General features: G+C 35.0%; 1 protein-coding gene across 1 annotated transcript in view; it reads right to left on the reverse strand.

Moving 5' to 3' along the window:
• Nucleotides 1-26415, reverse strand: part of LOC120328999 (A disintegrin and metalloproteinase with thrombospondin motifs 9-like) — a 58305-nt gene extending 31890 nt beyond the window's left edge. The window contains exons 1-6 of the mRNA XM_039395602.2: nt 25830-26415; nt 25297-25745; nt 20352-20538; nt 11702-12198; nt 5438-5527; nt 1850-1974 (exon numbers count right to left, since the gene is read on the reverse strand). Of these exons, the coding sequence (XP_039251536.2) occupies nt 1850-1974; nt 5438-5527; nt 11702-12198; nt 20352-20538; nt 25297-25745; nt 25830-26274 (1793 nt within the window). The 5' untranslated portion in view covers nt 26275-26415. The remainder of the gene's footprint in view (nt 1-1849; nt 1975-5437; nt 5528-11701; nt 12199-20351; nt 20539-25296; nt 25746-25829) is intronic.

Below are 26415 nucleotides of genomic sequence, written 5' to 3' on the forward strand. Positions count from 1 at the left end.
ATTAGTATAAGATAATTCAAACTGCTAGATTACGAATCAATATAGATTTTCGTCTACCACAATGATTAGGATATATCTAGCGATGGGTAAAATATCAAGTCACTCGTTAAAGAACTTGATATCTATTTGGTATAGGTTGCGTTATTCATACCTTCAGTTGAGACAATTAAGCATCTGTATAACGCAAGTCTTGAAAATTCGCATAGACAGTTCCATCACAAATTTTAAGAAAAAAAAAAGGAAGTTTAAGGGCATATTTGATTTCACCAGATGAAATTGAGACGCAATGCAGCGGCGTTTTGTTTTTGCAGAAATATCGTATTATCTGCAAACTTGTGATGTTAGCTCGTGTGAACGTTTAACGTGAGACTTTCTTTCGACTTCGGCTATATGGATAATGAAAAGAAGTCGCAAGTGTTTTGTGACAAATGGAGTTTTAAATTTCGAATAGAATAGGAATTAGAGCTTAATCAGTGTTGATGCAAATGAAGGAAGAAAATGTAGATTTCTGCTAAAGTTTCCTTGATGACCTGCGACGACAAAACCGAATTATATCTGACTGCATTCAATTACCATTATGGATTGGTTTTGCTGCAATGATGAGCCAATAATGCAATGATGAGCCAGTTTGAGAATTTTTCGATCAGTATCATTAACTTCAAGCGGCTATTAGGCGCAGAAATCTAGAAATTATCAGGAATATTTCCAAATCGGTAGACATCACCTAATATACTGCACCCTAATGGTGGTAAGGCAGATCTTTTCAGAAAAGTCTGCTGTGCTAAAATGGTTATGCTCAATACGATGCATCATGTCCATTATTCGTACTATTTGATTCCATACAACTCCGATTAACGCAATTTACATAGCAGTTTTATTCAAATGCATATTATGACCTAACTAGAAGCTATTACATTTCGCAGCGACTACGAAGTCATAACTTGGTTTAGTTTGCAAACCGTTAACTATTCCTATTCAATTGAATAAAACTTTCAAAAAAAATCCATAAACGATTGCAATATTTGTCAAGTTCATAGCAAGCCCGTGATGGATGATGCTAAATACAACGTTGCAAATTTGTCATAAATCATAATTATTTTGTAGAATGGACCGAATCAAGTGAGTAATAATGATTTCTGTTAAAGAATTTGCTCAATTCAATTCAGCACACTCAAAACCTTATAGGTTAATGATGGTGCCTTAAGCGCCAGATAATGACGTCTGACTCGAGACAGTTTCTATATATCTTTTAACAAACAATGTTGGCCTCAGTTAGTTATATCATGCTAGCAATAATATACAGGCATGAAATTCTCAAATTTACGACACAATGCGCCTTCATTAAAAATCGCACAATGCGTTTATTCCTTTATTATAAAAAAAAATGAAAAAGAAACTATATTGTCTGAGTACATTATTGAGTCTCCACATGGCATCCGCGGAAATATTGCCTTTTCGTTTTAAGATTGCAAATTGACTTAGGTTTGTTACTAACATAGCCACATATACTATGGCCAGCCACGAGCAAGCGACGGAGACGCGTTTCACTTGTCCCACGCTAACTTATCCCACTTTTCCCAGACTTATCTCATACTTCTCTTACTTGGAACACCGTCCTCACACTGCTCTGAACTATGTAGGTATATATATCGTGGGGCTAATGGTGGAGTAAGCATATCAAGTGGGATTCATGCTATGTTCTGGGTAGATGATATATAATATTTTAATAGAAGGTTCGGGTTTTCATATGAAGTGTGATCTATACGATTTGGAACTGTGTTGGACAAACAGATAACGGCTCTTTCAAGCTAATGCTGTAATAATATTTTCAATGACTTAGCGAACTCACCTTGTAATAAGTACCGCAGTATCATGGTGATTAGGATGCGAATCATCTGGATCATTTTCATCAGCTTGCCATCGACAAAAATTACGAAGACAATCGTGTGCATTCTTTGTTATTCGTGGTCCATGCTAAAAAAGAAGTGTGGAAAATTATGAAATTGTCACAGAGGAACAAAAATAAATTGAAAAAAAAAATAGAAAAAAGGGGATCGGAAAAGTAGAGGGAAAAATTGTTACGGCGTTTATTCACGCGTTTCGCCCCAAACAAGGTCATGTACAAGCAATTGCTGATATCTAATCATATGTAACTAGATATTATTTTCCGCTTCGACATTGCTTAGCCTATTTCTTACATCTTGGGTGAGATGGCGAGCATGGAATCTGCATCCGAGATGAGTAACCTGCGATGGACGACACTTGAGTATAATGAGAAAAAATAAGAAGTAGAAAAACAGGGGCAACGATCAGAATCAAAACTCTTCTGGCGGTGAATCGTACACAACAGTAATTTCCCACGCTACGTGACCACAACATACGAGTTAACTCCTCCAAGGTGAATATTAGTGTTGTGAATAAAACATCACTTCACGACCGATGCGTCAAGTAGATGCGACACGGTGTGTTGACGTCGTGAGATTGGTGACAATGATACGACACTCAAATTATCACTGGGGCGCAGTAATAAGCCACCGACATCCGCATTAGTCCAGGTACTCAACACCAGGCGCTGTGTGTACACGAAGTCAACCAAGGGGCACTTGTGACGATGCCAAATACTTAATATCGATTACCAAAACAGGCTAATAATATATGTTTTGATAATTACAGTTTTATCTACCTTGAATACTCCACCGAGACTATGGAATACAAAAGACTAGTTTACACTATATAACTGGTTATCAAGCTTGAAAATAATGCGATATGATATAAAACTTTTCATGAAAACTAAACAACCCGGTTCGATTCGCGTCATTTAACGCCGGAAAAGAGATTTCTACAATCAAAACAGGGGTATACTTTGATCTAAGCGTAACCCACCATCTGCGAAAAGTTGCTTGTAAAGATTCGGTTTAATACGAGAGAGCTTTACAATTTTTAAATGTCGCGTCATCGAAGACTATCAAAAAAAGCAGCAATTTCACTTATATTTCAACTATTGCATATCAGCCAGCTTTGGATCAAGCCAGACATACAACATGAGTGAATAGTTTGTTTTACTATGTTTTCATAATATCGCGATTATCCGCACAATAGTCATAATCTTCGATGGTTTTTCACGACCATATTAAACAGATAGGAGGGAACGGAAGGTAGGAAATCTCCGCCTTTGTGTTTGTAACACCTGTCTATTCTCTTTGCTATAATATGTTAAAATCGCCACCTTTCAAGTTACGTCAATTTCGCTCATGTACAATGTAAAAATATCACGTCGGCATTGCTAAAAATATATTTGTGCCGGCATTGCGTCATTTTATTTTTAGAATTAGTGATATATTATGATAGTATAGCATGTAGTTTCTTGTTAATTCCGCGCTTTTGGATGCGACTCTCATTGACGTCTTCAAACGCGAATATGTGAGAAGCGAGTATTTTCGGGAGAATCTCTCTTGTTCAGACCCAATTTATCACACTCTGTGTGAAGTGTTTTTTTTATTGTGCATTTTAGTGATTAACAGTTGTATAAAACTCTAACTAAGAATTTTGATGTCGTCCATGAATTTGATGCAATAGGAAAATGCAGTTTTAGATTTAGAAAACACCAAAAATATCGCAAAATATATAATAGTAAAAGTTACTAAAAAAGCAACCTTCAAATTAAAAAAGATTAAATTGTTTTCTAAATAACATGATATGATAACAAATAATTACTAAATATTACGAATACGGTTATCGTTCTAAGGTTTGCAAGTGTATTGAATTGAATTTAACTAAACTTTCGAATTACGTAATTAATAAGTTCCAATTAACTTAAGTAAGTCACTGAGTGCATTTATTTGCATATTACCATACTTACTTCTATAGACTAAGACAAAGAATAAAGACTATTTTTCCAATTGAAAAAAAAAAACTCAAAAAAAGAAAAGCACTTTAGTCGGTTTCAAGCATTTCAAGTGGTGTATTATAAATGACCACACACAAACACTTGAACGTCAATTTGTACTTGAAAGATAAGAACGTAGTGACGGACGATATGCACTACTGAAGATTGAACGAAAAGGCGTGGCCTAGATTTGGTCAAGCGTGAAAATGTTCTTTGCCGAAGTTGGACTACAGATGGACCGCGCCTCCTTGGCGTGATCCATCTATAGTCCCGGCCATGTATAATTTCCATTTCGCGATCTTGGTCGTCCGTGAAAAAAACCATTAGTGGGAATATTCCTGCCAAAATTTTGTTTATGGGGTGTAAAGGTTATCATGTTTTACTTCTTGTACTTTTGAAGATGTAAACGGGACGTCGTCTAGCCATGAACATGTGTTTATGGGATGCGCTTGGTTCTGCGTCTTTTGTTGCACAATGGCGTCCCTGTTTAAGTAGCAAACTTGTCAAGATAAAATTAACCATCCATCAATCATGGGGTATAAATAAAGTGATACAATTGTCTCAATTTAACTACGGATCATACTGGATATACGGTAATGGTAAAATGATATGTCCACTAGGGCTTTGACACCAACACTGCCAAATTGGCGCGCGACGAAGGCAATCAATTTTAACTTGAACCAAGTTCCGAAGCTTGGTTTAAACGTGAGGAGGTGTACAAGCCAGCGTCAGCGGAAGTGATGAGAAGAATCGTTTGCAATGTTGCTATCGCGACATAGTTTTGGCGCGCTTTGAAGTTCTAGATCTATTTTTATTCATTTATTTATAATAATATTATTTATTTAAAAAATATATTATTCATGCTGCGGTTAAATCTTAAGTGCTTTCATTTCCGCTTTCAACTTCACTAAGTCAAGTCCACTTTTGTTAATATGTATAATTAATAGAAACAGGTAAAGATGGTAAAGAGCAGGAGAAAATACACAAAAAAAGGAGTGGGATGATGATCCTCATTGATTAAGTGAATGATGTAGCCAATTCTATTCAACGCATTTGATAAAATTATAGAAACTTTATTTTATCAATTCTAATACGAAAAATGGTAGACTTAACTGGATTGTCGGGTTAATATATTCATTACATCTCAATATCCAAACCAAATAATATTTTTGTTACATTATCAATGAAGATTCTGAGTGATCATTATATTCATCCTCCTTATATGCTTTTGCACTATTAGATCCGTATGCATTATATTGGATTCAGTTTTATATTCAGTATAAATTGGCTATGGATCTATAGTTGTATTCTCTATTTATAGCCTAATCTAGTTTAGGAATATCACTTTATATGGAGGCTGTTATATTTTATTGTGTTTGAATCTACCGTAATTACCCATTTTTTTAATTATCCTATCAACAAGGTATTATAGTGTAGGGATCCGCGACGTTGGTCAGTAGGTAATATGACGTAACAAACTATCACAATTAGTTTATCACAAACGCATTAAATTTATTAACCAAAGAGAATAGTTCAAAGCTCTGTACTTACCCTGACGTCGTCGTCTCCGACTATTACAAGTTTGACCAAGACGATATTGACTAGATTCCCAATACTGGCATCACGATAAACGCTGTGAACCTGTGAATGAAATTTGAAAAATTATATTTGATTGTTGTGTCATGCTTTTATGTTTTATGTCATGCATCCTTCAACTTTACAATATTTGACTTGTTACTAGTATATGATGCTTCACTGACTGATTGGTGAGACAATATATACTTCTTTGTATATTGTCATTTGTTTAACTTTAGATTGACGGACAAAAGGTATTCAGTATCGATACTTTGTTTACAATTCTGTCAGAATCAAACAATTCCATAAATATTTTCACGTTTGATAATTCGATAAAATATAGACTAAACAAGTAAATCGTGAAATCGTAAAAAAAAATTTGCCAAGTTCGTAAAAATATCGTCAGTCGCTATCTACAATTGGTGAATATAACAACAATCAAAACGAGGTTTATTATATCAAAATGAATATTGTTTTAAAAACGGGACGGTTTGTTAGGAATCGTCCAAATTGCCTATTTTATGTTCGTGAAACACATTTAGAACTACCGGTATATCATCATATCGTGGGTTCGTTTACTTTTTCTTATCTGCTGGAATGATAAACAAATGAACTATAATTTAAAAAAAAATGGTGCGTATTGAACGGTCAAAGTTCTACAACAGTTACACGAATGAGGCGTGGTGTAAAACAAATTGAATAATAGGAGTCGAATATTCTAAAAATCATTAAGATCAGGAGTTCCTCGAATACATTTGGGGTGATTTTTGTTCTATATTTCATACGACATTTTATTGCTTATTGCGGCGAACATAGCCCTGTAAAAACAGACACCGATATCCAACGATATTTTCCCCATTTCCATTGCCTACTCAATTTATCGCACCCTAAGTGAGTGGTGGGCATTTGTACCGGAAACGTGCAATTAGTGATGTCAACACAACTATTTCGAACGTCTTAACCACTGAGCTATCGAGTCCGTATTTCGTAACTTGCGTATTTCGTAAGAAATAACAGTTTAAACTTCTCAATACCTCTGTAATCTAATACAAAAGGAAATCATCGTTTCGTCAAGGTGACCAAATAGAATTACTGTCAATTAGCAGTTAATTTAACGAAGTTTAATGCTTGCTTTGTCGTTGATCTGATTTGTGTTTATTTTGTTAAATGTTATTTTAACATTTCTTAAAACAATCTAACCATATAATTATATACCAAATATAGATAGGGCACCAAATAGTACTATCATGCTTATATATCTCACATATATTCAAATTCTTATGATCTTTCATATTAAATTCGACAATGCTATCGGCGATATCATATTCCACCAGATGCATTCAACTCCTTTGCATACCCGTGTTAGCGCTTTTTACTGTTTAGCGTGTTTCGTAGTGAAATATTTCGTCTATTATAATCACAACGGTATAGCAGAAATCGTGCTGACCAGATTGCAGAGTTATGGCATATATATGACACGACCGCTGCATCGCAAAACGTAATGGTTTATATCATCTATTTATATAATACCGACGCAAAGGGAATATAAACTATGGCGATATCACCGGTTGAATTTGATTCTCTCCCGTGGGATACGTAGAAAGGTTTGATTACACATTTGCAGAGGTATAAGCCTTAATACTGAATATGATAGGCATTGGAGAGTCGCAAATGTTTACGTATATGACGCAGGTAAGGATACTTTGGCACGTAAAGATCGCGGACAATCCCAAACAATACGATCACAAATATAAAGTGTACAACATTTGTACTAGATGTTTAACTAAAGCAATACGATTCAACAAACCATCCAGTCTGTTAGCTATTCCCCATTTTCTCAGACTGTAACATTGATAAAATAAATATATTACGAAATGCCATAGATGAATTACAGCTGAAATTCTATATTACTACTGTTAGAATTCATCTGTTAAGCGTAAATATCTATATCCAGGTCTTTGAGTCACGTTCAATGGTAAATACCTGGATGATTAATAAGTTATGTTTTCTTATTGTATCAAATTAAAGTCAATAAACATTATTTGGGATGTGGCAGGAAATAGTGTGAGAAATATTTTTTCTGTATGATGAGGAAGTTTAAATCACAAGTACTTGGCAAATTCTTATACGATTACGACAAGCAAATTTGTTTTCAAGTTCTCTCGTTTGGTTTGAACCTCACTAAAATTGTGAGGTCAATAAGAACTATTTGTGATATGGCAGCAAGTAGTTGGATAAATATTTTCATTTTTCATGATGCGGAAGTTTAAATCACCAGTACTTGGCAAATTCTTTTTCGATTACAAAATGTAAATATGTTTTCAAATTCTCTCGTTTGGTTTAAACCTCACTAAAAATTGTGAAATAATGGTTAAGAATGTGACGATGGTGTTATAAGTCTTCAATTCTATTGTCGAAATGATCTTTTCTCATTCAAAGTGTAATCCACACTCGATAACCAGGATTGAGTCAGCCGAGATACGGTGTAAAATTTCATTAAGGCTAGGTCAAAGCACCCACAACATCCGCTGGTATAGTTCGGGCAAAAATTCCACAAACAACAAAATGTGACGAAAACCAACGCCAAATCACAATATTGCTATTTTAATTCATCAAAATATTTTTCAAATCCAGAGTAAAAATGTTTTTATTACATTTTATAATTTAAATGTGAAACGTTTCAAATTCTAGTTGGTCCAGTTGCACACCCAGGTCCATCACTAAATTGTAACGAATTATTCCACGAAGTTATTCTGAAATAAAAATGGGCTAACCAAAATCCATAATTAAAGTTAGTAACCATGTTAATTGATAATTCGGCAATTCATATATAGAAAGTCATAAATAACCCTGTCATATGAGGGCGAATGATTAATCGTGTCTTAGCAAAGAGATCTCACATAAGTGCCATGTTTGGTACGTAACCTATTTTCAATCACTATATAATGCATGATTATGATTGAAATATATTGCCGGTTAGACTATTTCATTGCGAGAAAATCGTTTTCACACGTTTCGTTGCGGAAAACGACACCTTGATAAGGTTCTACGCTTCGTTACTCCCCGATTAACCCTTTCTGAACCCAGACGACAAAATAGAAGATATTTATAAATAAAGTAAGAATTTGAAATTCAGGAAGGAGGAGTCTACTGAAAATGTACCAACATATTATAAATTTTTGCTATCAATTGGGTTTCTGTGGGGCTAACTGCTCATATTTTTCTATGCTTTCACGCTGGTGTATATGTTTGGGAATTATGCAGGGATGCTGTAACAAGATTGAAGATTACTATTCTAACCGAATCAAAAGTCTTGTTGTACACTAACATAAATATATTTCTGTAGTATTTCGTCTGTTCAAAATCAATCATCAACTACCCCAAACCAAAACAAAATAAATTATGTTGATTGGGTAACGGGTAGCTGAACATATTAGATTTTGCTGTTGAATTGCTTGGAATATCGAAAAAAAATTGTACGGCATTTTACTAATGTCATGTACGATATGGCGACAATATATATTTTTCTTGAAAATACTGAACGTACCCAATTTACTGCTTAACTGAAGTAAATGTTACAGATTTTCCTATTATTTCTCACATTCGCATATCTGCGGGTCGGCTTATTTAGAGAAATCATCCACAAAAATGTATGTATAAAATGTACGCAGTAGATACAATGGCTTTTCTAACATGCGATAAATTTGGTACTCCATACTTTGTCCAATTTATCAGTCGTATGTAAAGCCGAATGCCGGCGTGGACCATAAGATACATGTACATGTACAAAAAAGGGTTAATGTCTATCTAAACTGGTGGTGAGTGGGTTTAGCGCAAAATATACCGCCTATTTTGTAAATTGGGTCAGATAGGTATATCAAATACCTTTCTTTAAATATGCTTAACCCAATTATATCGTTGACAGCTACCGAATCATGATGTATTATATAAACAATATATCACGTTAACACGAACATCGCTATTTTCCCATCATTTACAACATGCTTTGCAAACATCGGAAATATGTAAATCCTTGTATATAAAAGTTTCACATTTAAACACAGTTAAGTGTGGATATATATAGAAGTGAAGAATTGATAGTCTGTCCTTTACTCGAGATTTGTAAAATATTAAATAACGACTCACAGCCTGTTAGTTGCAAGTGTTTTAGTATCCAGCGCATGCCGCAAAAAACTGGATATTCGGAAGTATTAATCAGAAAAAAGCTTAGTCTAATCAATTGCTGAACAATTAACTATATCAAAAAATCGACCAACCCGGAATGATATTATTATATAGTTATATATTTTTTTTTATTCATATCGACAATTATTACTGTGTTGTTAAACCACCCTCATTATGCCTTTGGATCCATCCTTTGTTACGCTTTACAATGTCGAATTATGCCTAATTGTAGAAGCTAAAACGAATGAGCGAAATTTTTAAACTGGAAGACATTTTTCGTGTATTATTGTAACATGAAAGGCTTGCAAGTCGGGTTTTGAGTCTTAAATCAGTCCTACTTGGAAACTCCAGATTTGTCCAGCTCAACGGGTTTGCAATACTCACATATAAGCCTATTTATTACAGTAAAAATCGTAATATACAATATAAAACATAAAACAAAAGAATGTTGATGACTTTAGTCTGAGTATGCCAATTGCTTTTCTGAATCACACTTCAAAAATTTAGTGGACATTCATGCCCTCAGTTAGACTTTGGGCATATGTGTTCAACGCATTAAATCAATGGCCCATCTACGATTTACGTTCGAATTCCTGTGTTAAAAAGTAATTTTAGATGAGTTATAAACATATTGAGACATACTCGAAGTCATTGTCGCAAAGTACTTTCTAATAAATGTTGAAGTTGATATTCTGGCTACATCCAAGCTTGACACAAACGACTCGTGTCATATATCTAAGTATAATCTTTGGCCAATTGTTATACCATCATTTTTTATTGACATTATTTTAGTATGACTCAAGCGACTAAACATATTTAAACACGTTGAAGCCATGATGTACAAATTTCCTGGAAATCTATCCTGACCACATCACAAAATGGGGCTACGAATGAGACAAATATGCATTATCTGCGGTATAATAATCGGCAATATAGTTTCAACGCCAGCGAGATATCATCATATTTAAAATTCTGTATTTCCGACTTTAATTATTATTGCATTTTCCGGCATAGGATAAAAATAATGTACCGCATGAGGGCATGTTTAGCATATTAGATGTTATTCATTTTGTCCAACTACACACATCCATATATCTTAGTCTCGTTGCCATACCTTGGTCGCAATTGAAAATCAACTAATTTACGCTTTTATTGAGGTTTTCATTCCATACGCTATATATTTGATATATACCCTAGGTTAGATTCATCAGTTTAATGAGCAATTACAACTATATGCTTCGAGCGCCGAGTCTTTTTTTAACGTGGCAGTGACATTTGTTCTGACGGTACAAGCACAATACATGTTTGCGGTTAAGCAGAAAAGTAAGGACCAACGGAATGTTTTTTCAACGTTGGCGCCTGATAACCGCGCCTTCATTTTAGTCAATTTTATATAGAAAAACGTAAGGAGCGCGATAAAAAGATGCACGCACGCGTACGTGTGTGTTAGGTAAACTTCCAGGGTCACGCCTGTCAAATATATGCAACTATTGACGAATAAAAGTAGGATAATAATAGAAAGTGCAAATATCAGTCTTGACCCTACCTATATAGAGATGGTATTTGTGATATTGCATAACAGGAATACGTTGAATTTTATCACAATGAAAGACTGGGAGAGCGTCGGAATAATCGAGAACACGAATTGTTACTCGTTACTTGTATAAATTAGTCAAGTTTTTGTGTCGCAGTAATTAAAACTATTACAGGCATTTACAACTTAATTTGCATTGCAAAAACAGATTTCACACATAATATAATATACGATTTAAAGTGGGATTCGAGAATGTATGATTCTCCTCTACAGGACAAATTGAATATTTCCAATTGATATTTATTTTAGGAGTCTTGGACACTGATTAACCCATGGTAAGTGATTTACTCAATCGTTTCCGGTCACATTTAGCGGAATCAGCTCTATATACTAAAGTCGATAACAGCTTAAATAAATTATAACAAAAAAGTAGTAGAAAGAAAATAATAATAATATGGTTGTTAATATTGAAATGGAATTTAGGGTAATTTCAATAATTTAATTTTGAAAGGATTACTTACAATTGCCATTAGTGTCAGAACGTAGTGTTGAAGATTGGCTCCGTGTGTTTGAACCATACCATTATCAGCTGTGACCATCACTTCAACGTTCCGTGGATAGGATAAGTATCGTTTCCTTCTAGATTTGGGTTCGTTTTCCTGAGCAAGTGGTGATGATGACAAACTTTCAGTTTCGCCCTTCGTCCTATTATGACGAAACACTTTGCGAAATTTCCTGTATTCATTACGCAATTTTAACATTGTGACGCCATTTGGCGATTGTTTGAATAAATCTTCCAGGGCTCGTAAATTATGTTTTACTCGGGAAGAAGAAAGTTCTGTTTCCTTCGAGAGAACTTTTACGATATGTTGATTATGTCCGGACAGCCATCTGCTCATCCTTTTCCGTTTTCCACTTATTGTTCGGTTGAGGTATTGTCTTATGAAAGTAACTAGTGCTTCTGAAGAACCGTGAACAGACGATTGAGAATTGACAAAAGCCTCGGGTTTAGAGTTTTCTGAAATATACAATTTAAACTGTTAAACGCAAAAACGTATATTTTAATCGCACTAAAAACATTTAAATGAACGCAATCTCATTAGTCCAGGCCCCCATTATTTCATCGTAAAGAGCTAATGAGACTTATCCTACCATATAGTCGATGGAAAAATTTGATATTTTTATTTTAAAATCACTTTTCACAGAGGGGCCAATAATGTGGAAGTCAATAACCCCCAAACGTATAATTATTATGCATGTTGAAATGATAAAAGTAAATTCAAAGTTTCAAAAACTAATCTGATTTTTTAATCTTAAAAGCCCATCAAAGATATACAATTAATTAAGCGGATAAAGACCACTTAAGGGAACATTTTCATTTAAAAAGAAAAAAGTATCAAGTGAAAAGGTGTATTTCATCTTGTAAATGGTGGTTCATAAACTCAAACCGCCACCGAAGATGAAAATGACGGTATAATTAGTGTTAGTAAAAGGCGGGGATCATTATGTTCTTAAAATGACCGATAATTACGGCAACTTCAAGGTTATTTTGAAGTTTTAACAAGAAGGCTGTAAAAGTGCCGAATAATTAGCAAAAAAGATGATAAATCGGATACGTATAGGAATGACAGAAAGACTTTTACATGTAGCTGTATTGTATTTCCATTTAGCGTTAATGACTGACTTGTTAGAACAATCACGCGTTTGGTTGGTGAACCTGTCTGATGGTGAATATTAACAGAATATCATATGTCATAAAACTATAAGCGTAAGTTCTTGCGTCGTTTTGTACGTTATACAACGAGACATGCATTTCTTTATTCCTTTTACATTTACTGTAACAGTATCATTTAATGCACAAAAAAATTTCGAGGTCATCAATATAGGTAGCCTACCTACAGTATGTATGGCAAATTTTAGAGATCGATTTCAGTAAAGAAGTCATTGACAAAATAGCGTATTCTGGAATTCAGTCTTGGGTTTTTAATATGAAAATTTATACTTTGTTCCCAAATGCAGCGTATCGATATTTGACGCTATATATACGATATTAGTTCATGCGGATAATAATTCACGCTGGAGGATATCGATTCGTATAACAATTTAAAATTTACAATTCCGCCGTAATGCATTTTTCATTACAAAAATTCTACACACGCCGATTGTGTGTTGCTGCGACCTAAATATGTCTGTAAATTTGGTTACCCAGGATAATTGATGTACAAGAATATTAGCTTTTTGATGTAAGTATAAACTTACAATCTAACTTCCTACAACACGATGTAGTTAACAAGGCGCGGCAATAGCAACAATTCGGAAACATACGTCACAATGCCCAAACAAACTTTTCGTATTCGATATGGGAAGACAGTCATCCGTCTTTTTGTAACTTTCTTCCTATTTTTAAACAATCGCTCCATTCGGCATTCACATTACAGTAAACTAAAATATGCCAATAAAACTTTGCGACGACAAAAGCAAGCCACATCGGTTTCCTAACCCAACAATGAGTCGATATACGAAGCATGTTAAATGCTTTCGCGATTTTTTCGATAACCAAATCTGACCAGAATCTTTCGCTTTTAATAAAATGAGTCTGATTGAATGAAAATTAGGCTTGAGTAATACCACGAAATTGTAACGTATGGGTGGCCATTGTTAATTGAACATAATCCAATAACGGTAATGTTGAGAATAATTGAGTAATTTATGCTCTTGTAAAAACATAACTTGTGGTTTTCCGATCTGAAATCGCTTATTTCATGCCTAATTACCACACAGAGGGCTGGTTGTATTATAGGCAAACTGGAAAATATTTTGCAAAATTAAATTAAAAATAAACTATGTTTAAAGGCACAAAACAGATTATCAAAAATACTGTCGTTTTAAACAAATCCCAATAAGGCGAACCGCAATTAAACTCATACAGATATTGCAATTAGAACACAAAAAAACGCGTTTTAGTAACAGTTCAGAAAGTTTGTTCAAGCCAAAAAATTCATTATGTTTTACGCACGAAAAGGTGTAGTATTACCGAATCGAATCTCTATTCCCAGTCAAAAAGACCAAAAAGTGATCGCTCACGTGGTACATGATGGGTTACGACTATAAACAAGAGCCTTATAATTTGCGGCTTTCGAGGTTTAGCTCAGCATTATTAGTATTCGACATTCGTCGAGGTCATTCGACTTGAAAGAATCTGGTGATTTTTGTTTCACCTTATCATTGCTCTCGTTTGTTTGTATATAGTTTACATCGACTAATACGATACTTCCGATCGCCCTATCGCCGCTGGCAATGCCGGTACCACAAAACATTGAAGAATTCAGACATTTCTATGCAGTTTATATCTGTTGTAATGAATAAATTTAAGAATTGCATTATCGCCAAGCACGAGTGATGATAAAACTATATCATATTATGTAGGATTATATATGGATCACATATGTTTATACATAATTGTATTGATTTTTTGCAATGAATTGTGATGAACATAGAAATTGCATTTAGCAGCATTCTAACATTGTTACATATGTTAACAAGCATTCTTCTAAAACTTAGTGTAATGAAAATAAACATACAATTTTACGGCAATCTGTCTCTATCCAGGCAAAGACGATTCAAAATCTATTAGACGTATTGTTGATCGGAAGTATATTGACCATTCACGATTTTAAGAACAGCATTATTTATCACAAATTATATTTATTAAAATTGTGATGTAAAAATGTACGAAATAACACTAGAGCAATGAAGAATGAATTTCGCACCTGTATGCAAAATCAAAATCTGTCATTAAATGTCTCTTATATAAACGTTGCATAAAACTTACATTGAAACGATTCTGAGAAAAGCACAATACAAGGCATGTCAGTGGGCATCACAATGGCTGAAATTGTTAAAAGTTTTTTGTTTCTCTATAAAATTTATGAGTAACCTTTTATCTGTGTTGTAAAACAATAAATTCAGCTACTGGTTGCTGGTATTTTACACAAACTTTTCATTTTATAATCAAACATATCATGTTCATTTTACAGGTTTGTTTACAATATATCGGCCGATAATGTCTGTCAAATGACCTGCAACATATCCTTGGATACCAGCGCAAAAAATAAATAGTAATACAAGATGATTTACAGGTATGATTTAGAACAGTTCGGTTACATTGATAGAATCACAAAAATGCGGATTTCACATAATATACATTGGGAGAAAAATCGTTTTCATAAAACGTTGAAAAAAAATTTTGTGGAGACTTTTCCTTCGACATAGTTCATTTCCACATTTGAATTCTCATAAATTCATTAGCCGTACAAAAACGTCAAAAAATGTCCAAAATACCTCATACTTGTGGCATATGTTTTGTTTGGGTAAGACCGCGATAATTCGATTGAGTATATTTGCCTATGGTGGTCGTGTATATTAGAAATCCGATTGGCGCCGATCCGTGTGAATAACCCTCCATGTCAAACGATAATATTGTATGAAATCACAATAGAATCCTCATATCTGGTCACGTTTTCGGATACTAAAAACTTATCTGCATTTAAGCATGTTTTATCGATAATTAAAGATCCAATAATACGGTATATCATCTATCCATATCCCTTCGATGAAGGTATATCAAACTTTTAAAGGCGGAGTAAGGAGCCGGTGTTAAACATTTGAAATGATTGGACGCTTTGATTTCTACAATTGCGAAATTAGAAACCGTTAGCAAAGTTTGAATGGAGGTTGGGTTTGCCAAGGTCAATTCATATAGATAGAGAAAATATAAATTCACATATCAAACAAATCGAATCTTTACATCTGATGAATTCCTTTCAGTGACAAAAATTTCCGTCCTTCCGATTACAACCCATTGAATTTTAATGAGTGTTATAGATTCAATGAAATTCGGTATTCCTGCCATTACTCAATGTGTATAACTGTATAGGAATGGATGATAAACGACACAGTCAATTTCAAGCCACCGGTATTGTAATTGTAACCACGAAGCTGTCGGTCTCGTAAAACTTATCAGACCGTGGTCGACTGACAAGCGGTCGGAATATAAGAAGCAGCATTGTCCGTTACCGACAGTCCAATATCAAGTGCGAATGGAAAAGCTAATGAATTGGGTAATTTCTCACCGTTTAGGGTCGTTTTTCTCAATTTTAAAAAAAAAGGTTTTTGCGTGAGTGTAAACATTGAAACTACCCACATGGATTAAAGTACCGGCTACTTTAAGTCCTAGATACTTCACATACTTGGATCTTATTAGATCATGCAAAAACCTTGAATAAAACACATTGTGTTATACTTGATTTTGCTTTTTTTCTACGTTAATTTGTTTCACAGAATCTGGGATCAAGAATAGTATTTGAAACACTTCTAAAGTGCTTTGTTAAAACTAAAACTTAACAGCGGAAACCACCATTGTGCAAGACCACCGGTGTCAATTTTGCGCCACTCAAACTCTGTCTCAAAATCGAATTACTTCCTTATAGAACTTTAACTCTAAAAATTCCAGAATTTTCAACGTTTTCTCTTCTACTTGAAGGGCTACTATGTTTTAGTGTACGTCATGTTTGGCAGTTTTTGACATATTTGGCAACAGTTCAAAGGATTTTTCCACTAACTGACTGTCGTAATTTGACTTTTATCAACGTACCCAGAAGTTGAAATTCGACTGCAGAAATAGAAAAAAAGTTTGTCTTGGTCAGAATATTATATTCCATTATGTTTAATACATTCAGTTTAAAAATGCCCCAGTCAACATTACAGTTGTATACCCCCAGTTGAAAGCAGCATACCGTGATTACGACAAAAATAATACACAATTACCAGTGACATGATATATAGTTCGTTCGTGGTCTATAATTTATCTCTATTGACGCTTTGTCAAAAAAGTCTGACACTAAAACGTTCAAGGTGTGGATTTGCGGGTTATTTGACCTTTATATTGATCGATTAAATTCATTTAATAACTAAAACTCAACTGTCGGAAAAAAATATTAGAAACTAATTGAGCACGTCGTCATCGACTTATTTGGCATAGTATAATTTCCTAAAACATACTTACTATACCAGCGACAAGTTGCGGTTGGGTGAAATATGACATGATGTGCAATTACGCCATTACAAGTGATATTTAGTCGAAAGTTGTCAGGTAGCGGACACGAACTTCTGGTTACATTTAACCGCAAAGTCGCGAGGAAGAGGACTCAATTAAGAGAGTATCCGCTGCAATACCAGCTTCAAAATTAGAGCGTATCAAGTCCGAAACCTATCTTTTATCTATTTAAGTACATACAACACACACTTGGTAAGTTGCAACAAATCATTGTCTCTTAGGGGGGAATCTAGGTACAGCCAATAACATAAAAACGTTGCCTGATTGGGAGCTGGTATGACTTTTTATAGGCACTTAGTTCACAAACCAATAAGTAATCAATATGATATATAATGTATACCATGCAATTTTGCCAGTACATGACGTTGCCATGGCACCATGCGTCCATTAGCTGATAGTGATTCTAATAAATAAATGCATAATATAATGTGCAATCCTATTTAATTGTTATATTATATCATAACTGGGACAGATATGTCAGGCGCGTGTCATTCATGGCCGTGCAGAAGTTTGTAATATTTTCAGAATCAGAGTATTAAAAACTCAGCAAAGGTTGATGATGCGCGTCCATGCGGAAAATCTATGAACAAAGGGACCGACAACGATACAGGCTTAAGGTACAGGATGATCAAAGTACCACTCAAGATAGCGTCCCCAAATAACGTGAAACCACTTTTGGCAAAGTCTAAACCTTGGTTTACCTTACAAAAATCAGTGTTTGAAACAGAAACGATTTTTTTAGATAAAACTATCAAAAACGAAAAATAAATTAAGGGCTTGCAAACCTGCAACTATTCAATGCACTTAGTGTGCTTTCTCGAGAATGTGCCTAAGAACCGACGTTCGAACAGACACAAATAAAAACGATCACGTTGCTATTGCCTGAAAAAGTAGGTTTTGCCGCTGCGCAACTTTCTACATAACGTTTTAATTTTTTGCTAGGAAGCTCGTTTTAGAGGCCATGTGGTAAGGTGGTTGACATAACTATACATCCGTATCGCAAGTTGAAGAATCAAGTTAAATACTGTTACGTTATTATCCATCAGACCGCCCCGTGCCACTCTATCAAGGATGTTAAAACGGGTGCACCATATTTGAAACTGGTAACCTCCGGGCCATTCCAAAGTAGTTTTCCACGCTTTCGCGCATGCTGGTGAAAAGCCTTGCTTTTATTTATGAGTTAAATACCGCATAGAGAGAAACACTAACGGATCTTAAATATTTTAGTTCGGTAATTCAAAGTTAGTATCAAAATCGATTTAAACTGACGATTGGTTGGGCGGAATATACATTTGATTTCCCGGTGCGGGATAATATTACACCAGCAAAATATAAAAGTTGTTTGAGGAAATGTCAACATACTATTAACCTCATATACATTCCGGAACCGGCAACGGAATTAACTTTTGTAACGCTCGTAGTAGGTCTATCCATATTGCCGAAAAGTAAATATCTCAAAACATAATAATATATTAAGATAATTGTCGGTAGGCATGGCCCAGTGAAATCTCTCACTTTAAATCTTATTTTCTTGTTTGATTGAAGATAATCTCGATTCTCGTAACCGGTGTTATATGAACTGATTTCTCGCAATTCACCGCGAAGTACGGTTATGTGTGTAAACGCTATCGAATGAAATTATTTACTTTTGAAGTTTACAACCCCGTCAAAATTGTAACTATCCATCACCAAGTGATGGGAGCATATATAGGATATTAACAAACTTTGTGGCTCGACTTGTTTAGTCAAGTGTATTTAAAGCTACTACAAATGCGGCAATAACATTTGGGATGAACACAGCATCTACTGGCTACAGATTCTTAATGTACTGTATACATATGGCGGTCAATTAAGAATAAATTTCTATAAAAACTACCAATAGGAAATCCTGAAAATTGCATTCCCAGTAATTTACAAGATCTGATCAAGAAGTTTAGTAATCAAACCATATGGCCCTTTTTCAAGACAATTTTCTCAAAGCAAGTTTAGGCGCTAATAATTCCGTTATCTATCTAATCAGAGTGGGTGCTTTACCACGGACAACAAACAAGAATGGACCGTACAATCTATCAAACATGTCCGGTGTTGCAAATCTTTACCTATGAGAAGATAGCTATGGTATTATGGATGGACTACACACTATTAAAACAGTTCGCGATTTGCACATTTAAAATTTCCATGTGATGCAAATGAAGTATCATATATTTAACCATGCATGGCAAAAACTTATCAGTCAAGATTAACGATAAATTTAAAACCAAATCAACTTGCAACTGAGGTGGTTAACCAAATATCGGTAATGCGTAACCTCGCGGCTCGCAGAACACCGATCGGAAATAAACGAGGCTTTATGTAACCCGAAGTCCGTAACGGAAATGAAAATAAACGTAGGTTATGATAATAGACGGCTGCACAATAGATGATACACGATTGTCGAAAGACGACGATGAAGAATGATCAACAAACAATAAAGAGCTGCCGCCGGTCCGTTGCTGCTGTTTGGTATGATATACGAGGAACTATGCTTACGTGGGTGCAAATGTATGCTATAACTACAAAAGCGAACGGAACAAGACGGGTCTAATCTGACTCACAATACAAACGCATAACCATAAATAACTAATTAGGCGGAATTGATAATTTGATACAAAAATCAAAAATTTATTTAAAGCGCCTCGCGTGGAACAAAATAATAACTCGAATAAAAAGTATAATGGTAGTTTAGTATACTGAATTATGCCTGTGGTGATCTTGACCTGGATGTTGGCACGTTAACATAACAACAATAAAATCGATTACAGTTAAGAGATTCCGGGTTCGATACACGTCTCAGCTCTTCTAGGGTATAAGCAATAAAATTGGGGTAAGCTCTAAAGAAACGGCCATTCCAACTCTGGTTGTTCTCTCATGTCTTAAGTGTGGCTGCTATGCTTGTGCGCCCAACTTGGAGAGAAGGCGTAAAAGAAAAACTCCCAGCATTGATCACCCTGAAATTTAGATAGTTTTTCCCTACTTCAATTTTTTTAATCATGCAAGAGCCGTGAACAAAAATTTACCTTTATATCCACAAAGCTCCTTCCCCTTTTCGCCATCTTTACGTATACTTCTTCTATATATGCGATGAGGTTTTGTTCCCATTTCGTCGTTGACATCCAAGGAATCATATTTATCCGGATGGGAAAACGTTGTTAAATCGTGAGGTTGGATCAAGTAATCCGTGTCATCCATACGGAAGGCGCCGAACTGTGATATACAATCAGAAGGTTATTTTCTATATTTTCAAGTATAGTACATTTGTCAAAAACAAAATAATAAATATCGTGGATTTTAGAGTACAATCTTTACAGTATTGCTTTGTAAGTCGAAAATCGAACGAAAAAATATTTTGTTTAACCAATTTTTGCAGCCGTAGTTAGCAAATGATAAAATACTATTCGAAAAGTCATCGTTTAAAAAAAACAAAACAGAAGAATATACATTTTACTATCCCACGTTATTCAACGACATTTTCAATTGGCACCCTGTATCGAAGTGACTGTTTTGAATATGTTCATACATGAATCAAGATGATTTTATTTTGCAGGATATTTGGGCGAAGCGACACGTTAGGAATTTCGGATATTCATTGTTTACGTTCCGATTCGAAAAATAAAACAACGGATGTGAACAAAGATTATTCTACGATGTTTAAAAATAATAAATTCAACGAAGAAAAGTACCGGGAAATAGCAAGTTTTGAAGCAGACGTGCGACAGTAAAAGGACTCAATTTGCAAAATTTAAATATTTGGATCATGAAGTATGTATACAAAGTATATTGATATTTCTGTACTTCCTCGTTTAGAACCTTAAAATTGAAACAATCATGGGTTCGGAAATTTGAGAATGTCTTTATGCCAAATAAATCATGTGTAATACTGAACCTCACAAAGCAACGTTTCGCACAATTTATAATTTTGCTGTTCTTAGAATCAAGACAGAAACCCAGAAACCAGAACGAATTGTAGTAAAGAGTCTTTGGTAACAAAGCCCTTTGAATATGGACAGCTCTAGACATAATTCGTAATTCAAGAAGCCCCATGAACAGCTTGCATACCTAAACATTGGGGACAATAGGCGGAATTGTCATTGGGTGTTTATTTTCTCGCTGACGCATCGCAAAACAGACAGACTTGGTTTTCATTCGCGCTCATGCGTGGAAGTCCATCACTGAACTGCCAAAAGTGCGTACCACAGACCCACAACCATTTAAAGTCCCTTTTATACTTCATATTTCTATGCTTTGAGGTCGGTGGGAAAATTTTGTGATATTTCCATACTTCTAGTATGGCTTTTGCCAGGAAATACCATTTCGCAATATAGCTGATAGGATTATTTTCGTGGCTGTATCAAAATACCCCATGCAAATTGTATAAACATAGATCGGTTAGCAGCATAACCAATTCTATCACCTCAAAACATGCTGCGTGTCTATAAATGCAATAGTTGAACTACGGCAGTATGAGGAAATTAGATTATCAACTCTTCTGAAAAGTCAGCTATGGCAACGTGCAAAACGTTGCTTGCAAATATACCGAGGTCTGCGTAGCAACGTTGCCCTAGGTCAAACTGATAGGGCAACCGCAAATTTCTTGGTGTTAATTTACACGATTACAATCCCACGTGAGGTCACTAATTTTACGGATTTTTAGAAATTTATCAATGGCCCGATGTAGCATAAGATTTGTCAGGTCCACAGATCTGCAAAAATGGTTTCTAAACGCTTGTCATGGATTATTAGCTGGACTGTAAACATACAATTATGGACACTAAAAGTCACGGGTTATTTAATACTAAAGTTGAGACAAAACGAGAAATTTACACTTGCTTTGAAATGGCTTAGATTGCGACAGAAATTCTTACAAGTCACGATTATTCGACGGTAACTAGTGCGGGCGATCGCTATATAATTAGCCTGTAACTAAAAATGTTATCGCAGGTGAATAAAGATGCGTTCCTATCCCACTTCCAGTTTAAGAACAATTTGGGCATGGGTGGAGTCCAACATTTGTGATTTAAAATCAAAGCAAATCTGAGCAAATTGCGCGAAAAATCGGAAAAACACATATAATTGGCTGAAACCCGGGTGTTCGCCCGTGTATCACTGAGAAAATTTAAAGTGGCGATAAATAGCTAAGGTTCACCTGTATTTTACCCACGGTTAAACATTTCTGTATATATCGGATAAGAAATGTATGTGACTTTATATATATATTTTAATAGTAAGGGCGTACCGACGACGATTCGTCGATTAGAACCGCGCCTGGGGCCACAAATCGTCGATTATGATGAAATCCTTTTCTCGCCTCCTTTCACATATGCATACCATACTTATCAACCAAATTTAACTCGTTTTGGTTACTTGTTCATTCGAAATCATGCTGTATTGAAAAATGCAATTTTATAATTGGGTTGTACGTAATTTTAAGCTAATTATCGCTCTTCATCGTTTCTGATTTTCCGGATGGAGTTTGAAGGTAACGACAGCTCATTTTATAAATCACTTTATAATATTGACTTTACACGCCACGTTTTCACAAACATTATAAAATGACTAACGTTATTTAACCGACTAGTGTATTCAAAGTTCAAGACAAAGTTCAAGACTGCTTACCGTTTACCATCTAAATTGAAAAACGCTGAATTCCTGCTCTATTCATATATCTCGAAGTTTAACAATTTTGGGTATAGAACACTAAAAATACTACAAGAAATATTAGAGAGGCCCAAGAGATATAAATTTCTAGGGGTTGACCAAGATTTAAATTTCGTTCTATGGTATACCATTTATCATATACTTTGAAATATAATTACTTTTAACTTCAAAATTTAGGTTAAGTATTTTATAGCATATAGAGAGCGTTAACGGCAGTTTTCACCCGCAACTTAGCGGTTACGGTTAAGATTTTTGCTGCAAATTATGTTTATAGAATGTGCGGTTTCTTTATCTACAATGCATCACACACAGTCCATTGTTCAAGGCGACTTTATCCAAAAATAATGTGGCCACCGACAGTCAAGTGCCTTTGTATTTATAGCTTCAGGACCAGTCGGAAATTTGCCATCAAATAAATAATGGGCTAAAAGCATGTTTTTGTAATGCCTTTTTGAAATCTAAACTATACGTAAATAAATCTTAAACAATATGTACCCGGCTATGTTCAGAGAGTTAATAAATAGATTGATAAATCCATGGCCGACCCTTCAAAGTACTCTAATCACCGTGTCTTTGAAGTGGCAATAGAACATCGCCATGGGAATCTGTCGCAGAAATGTGTATGCTACTTTATTCAACATTTTACTTGTATTATTAAAATATTATCGCAATAATAAACACTTCTCACTTAGAAACATTTTTCCATTGTATACACTTTTATACACATATTCTTCAGAAAGACGCCAAAAATATGGAGGTTAATATCAGAATTATTCAGAATACTTATGAAAAATGTGATGACTGACTGGTAAAACATGTTAATTTGTGACTTTGAAATTGCCACACCGAGGTATTCCCACTTGTGGTATCCCATTTTGGCCTCCACAGGCTAAAAGTAAAAGAACTTTTGCTATCGAAGGTTCGGCCCCACGTTACAATGCAAACGATATTGAGTCGTTTGAGAATTAAAACAATAAAGACGGCATTTTATATTTAACAGGAGTAAATATATCGTCAAATAGGAAATATCTGGACGGATAATCGAGCACCAGGTGTTATGTAAATATACAGATCCTTGAGAGCGGACTTGAGCAATACGTTAATCCTTGGATTACGACGCTTGAACTATTGTTCAAATGTTACTTTTATTTCAGATCATACATGCTAAATCATGAGTGCGGTCAAAGTACGCAATGTTTGTAAATTTCTCAAATATATCGGAAATGTCCACTATAAAAAAAGCTTAAAATATTTTTGCGTGATGAATCAATTTTATAGACTAATTTCTGTGAACTTGAGACAGTGATTCAAATATCTTTGCGAGATCTAATGTTACAATTACGATATTTGAAAAAGTACGATCATTTTTTCTACACGACATCTTATTTGTAATGACTTGAATATAGGGATTTCGCACATGTATAGTATTCTATAGCTCGTATATACATAAGAATTTCATCTTTTCACATGTACAAAACATATACTCAGGTAGCCGCACGATAAAACAGTAATGAATATATCAAAATAATCGAATAATCTCTCAGTTGTACCTGAAATTCGGTCCCTAACAAATGGGCTCGAACATTTAGGAAACGGAAGAAAACGAAAGCTATTTTACTTTGAGGTAAGTAATATCGGAAGACAAGAGTTTTATTTTCCTCTAAAAGCGATGATAAATAACCGCAACTCTTGCACAGACTGGGTGAAGTACGATTTTATCAAGATTTCAATCTAGATCGGGATGTTTTTCTAAGCGCACAGACAAAAGAATAATCGCGCCCGGAATGCCGTATCAAAGATTGCCTGACCGCAAGTTTAGGTAAGAACATAAGAGAATGAATACATGCCATGTCGATACGTCGCCCGCAATTGTGAAGAGGGCGGATAATTAGCAGATTAGCCGATGACAAAATAGGAAACAACTTCACAAAGATGTGACTGACGCGATTGAGAACTACAATGTACTTTTTGTATTTGTTTTGCATGTGATATAAACGATCTGACCACTTTTTGAATAATAACGGTATTCAAACAAATTTGAATATTAATTAAGCCGAATTTGTAATCCGAGTGCTTTTTGTTTGACCAAATGAATATATTACGACAACGGCGTACGTATATTAAAACCTTGTTACAATTTTTTACATCCCACCTCACAGAACATTATGAGTAGATAGACTAATTTATTAATGGGAAATAATTTATTCTGTTCTCATTAACTTTATGGTAGTAATATCAATTTTTATTGGATGTGCCGTGGAAAACGTAAAGAAATAAACTCAAATATACGACAAAAATGCAACTTACTAGTCCACCACACAGAGAAATTACGGCAGTATGATACGGTCTTGATCCTACTCTTCCGGAGTAAAAGCAGTGGCGTGGAACGTCTTCCACCTTGGCGTTGACGTCATCAGTGACATTTCCAGTGTAGTGGAGTGTGAAAGTTGGAGCAATAAATTCCGAGTATGGGGTTAAATGAAGATGGAGTTCGCTCCCAAAAGCATTAATTGAGAAATTCGCTACTTCATGCTCTTCAAATGCGTTACCTAATTTGTCAGTGTTCGAAACATCGTCGGCGAAGTTGCCAGCACTTCGCCTAAATCGATGACGATTGTTCGCGCCAAATATTTCAGATTCTCTCGATATTCGTTTCGAACGAAAGTGGCGGCCATGACCTATTGGCTTTCCAGTATGGTGATGCAGACGAATAGGGACAACGATGTCATGCTCTTGAAATCCGTGTGCAATATTTTCTGAAAATATATGAGAGTGATACCGTAGGCATGGTAACGAAGAAACGAAAATGTTTTTATTTATATCAATAGAAATAAACTCACCTTCTAAAAATTCATTAAATTCACGAGTGTATGATTTTGATTGTTTACTTTCTCTATACGGTTCCTTACCGGACGTTTTTATTCTCGACAAAACTTCACTTAAGTCCGGTAATGGTCCGTTAAAATTTGATGCACTGGCGCCCAGTCTGCATGTTGCAGACGTTGCAAAGATGATAAATAGCAATATTGTATATCGATGCAAGTGAGAAAACGGTCTTGAATGGGACCATGGACATTGCCTATAAAATTTGCATCGACTGATACTATTACAGTGAGTATTGTTTACGTGAGTCTGACTCATTCTATTTTGTTTATGTAAATGTGCATTATTGGGGAAACAACCCGTCTGCACTTCGTAGTACATGTTTTGTGTATAGAGAGGTCTCTCCTTGTTCGCAGGAAAAGCTTTAGGAGATATTAATTGCAGCATATTTCCCGACAGCATCCGATTGATGTATATCCATTCCACGCATCAAAATACAGAGTAGACTTGTTTTATTATGAAATGAAGGTTTTATATCTTCAACGTACGGGTATTTAGAGTAGATTCTCGAAGTCACCAGGACCTCGTAAATACTAACGCTGT

This window comes from Styela clava, chromosome 7 (assembly GCF_964204865.1).
Source record: "Styela clava chromosome 7, kaStyClav1.hap1.2, whole genome shotgun sequence".
Classification (NCBI taxonomy): Eukaryota; Metazoa; Chordata; class Ascidiacea; order Stolidobranchia; family Styelidae; genus Styela; species Styela clava.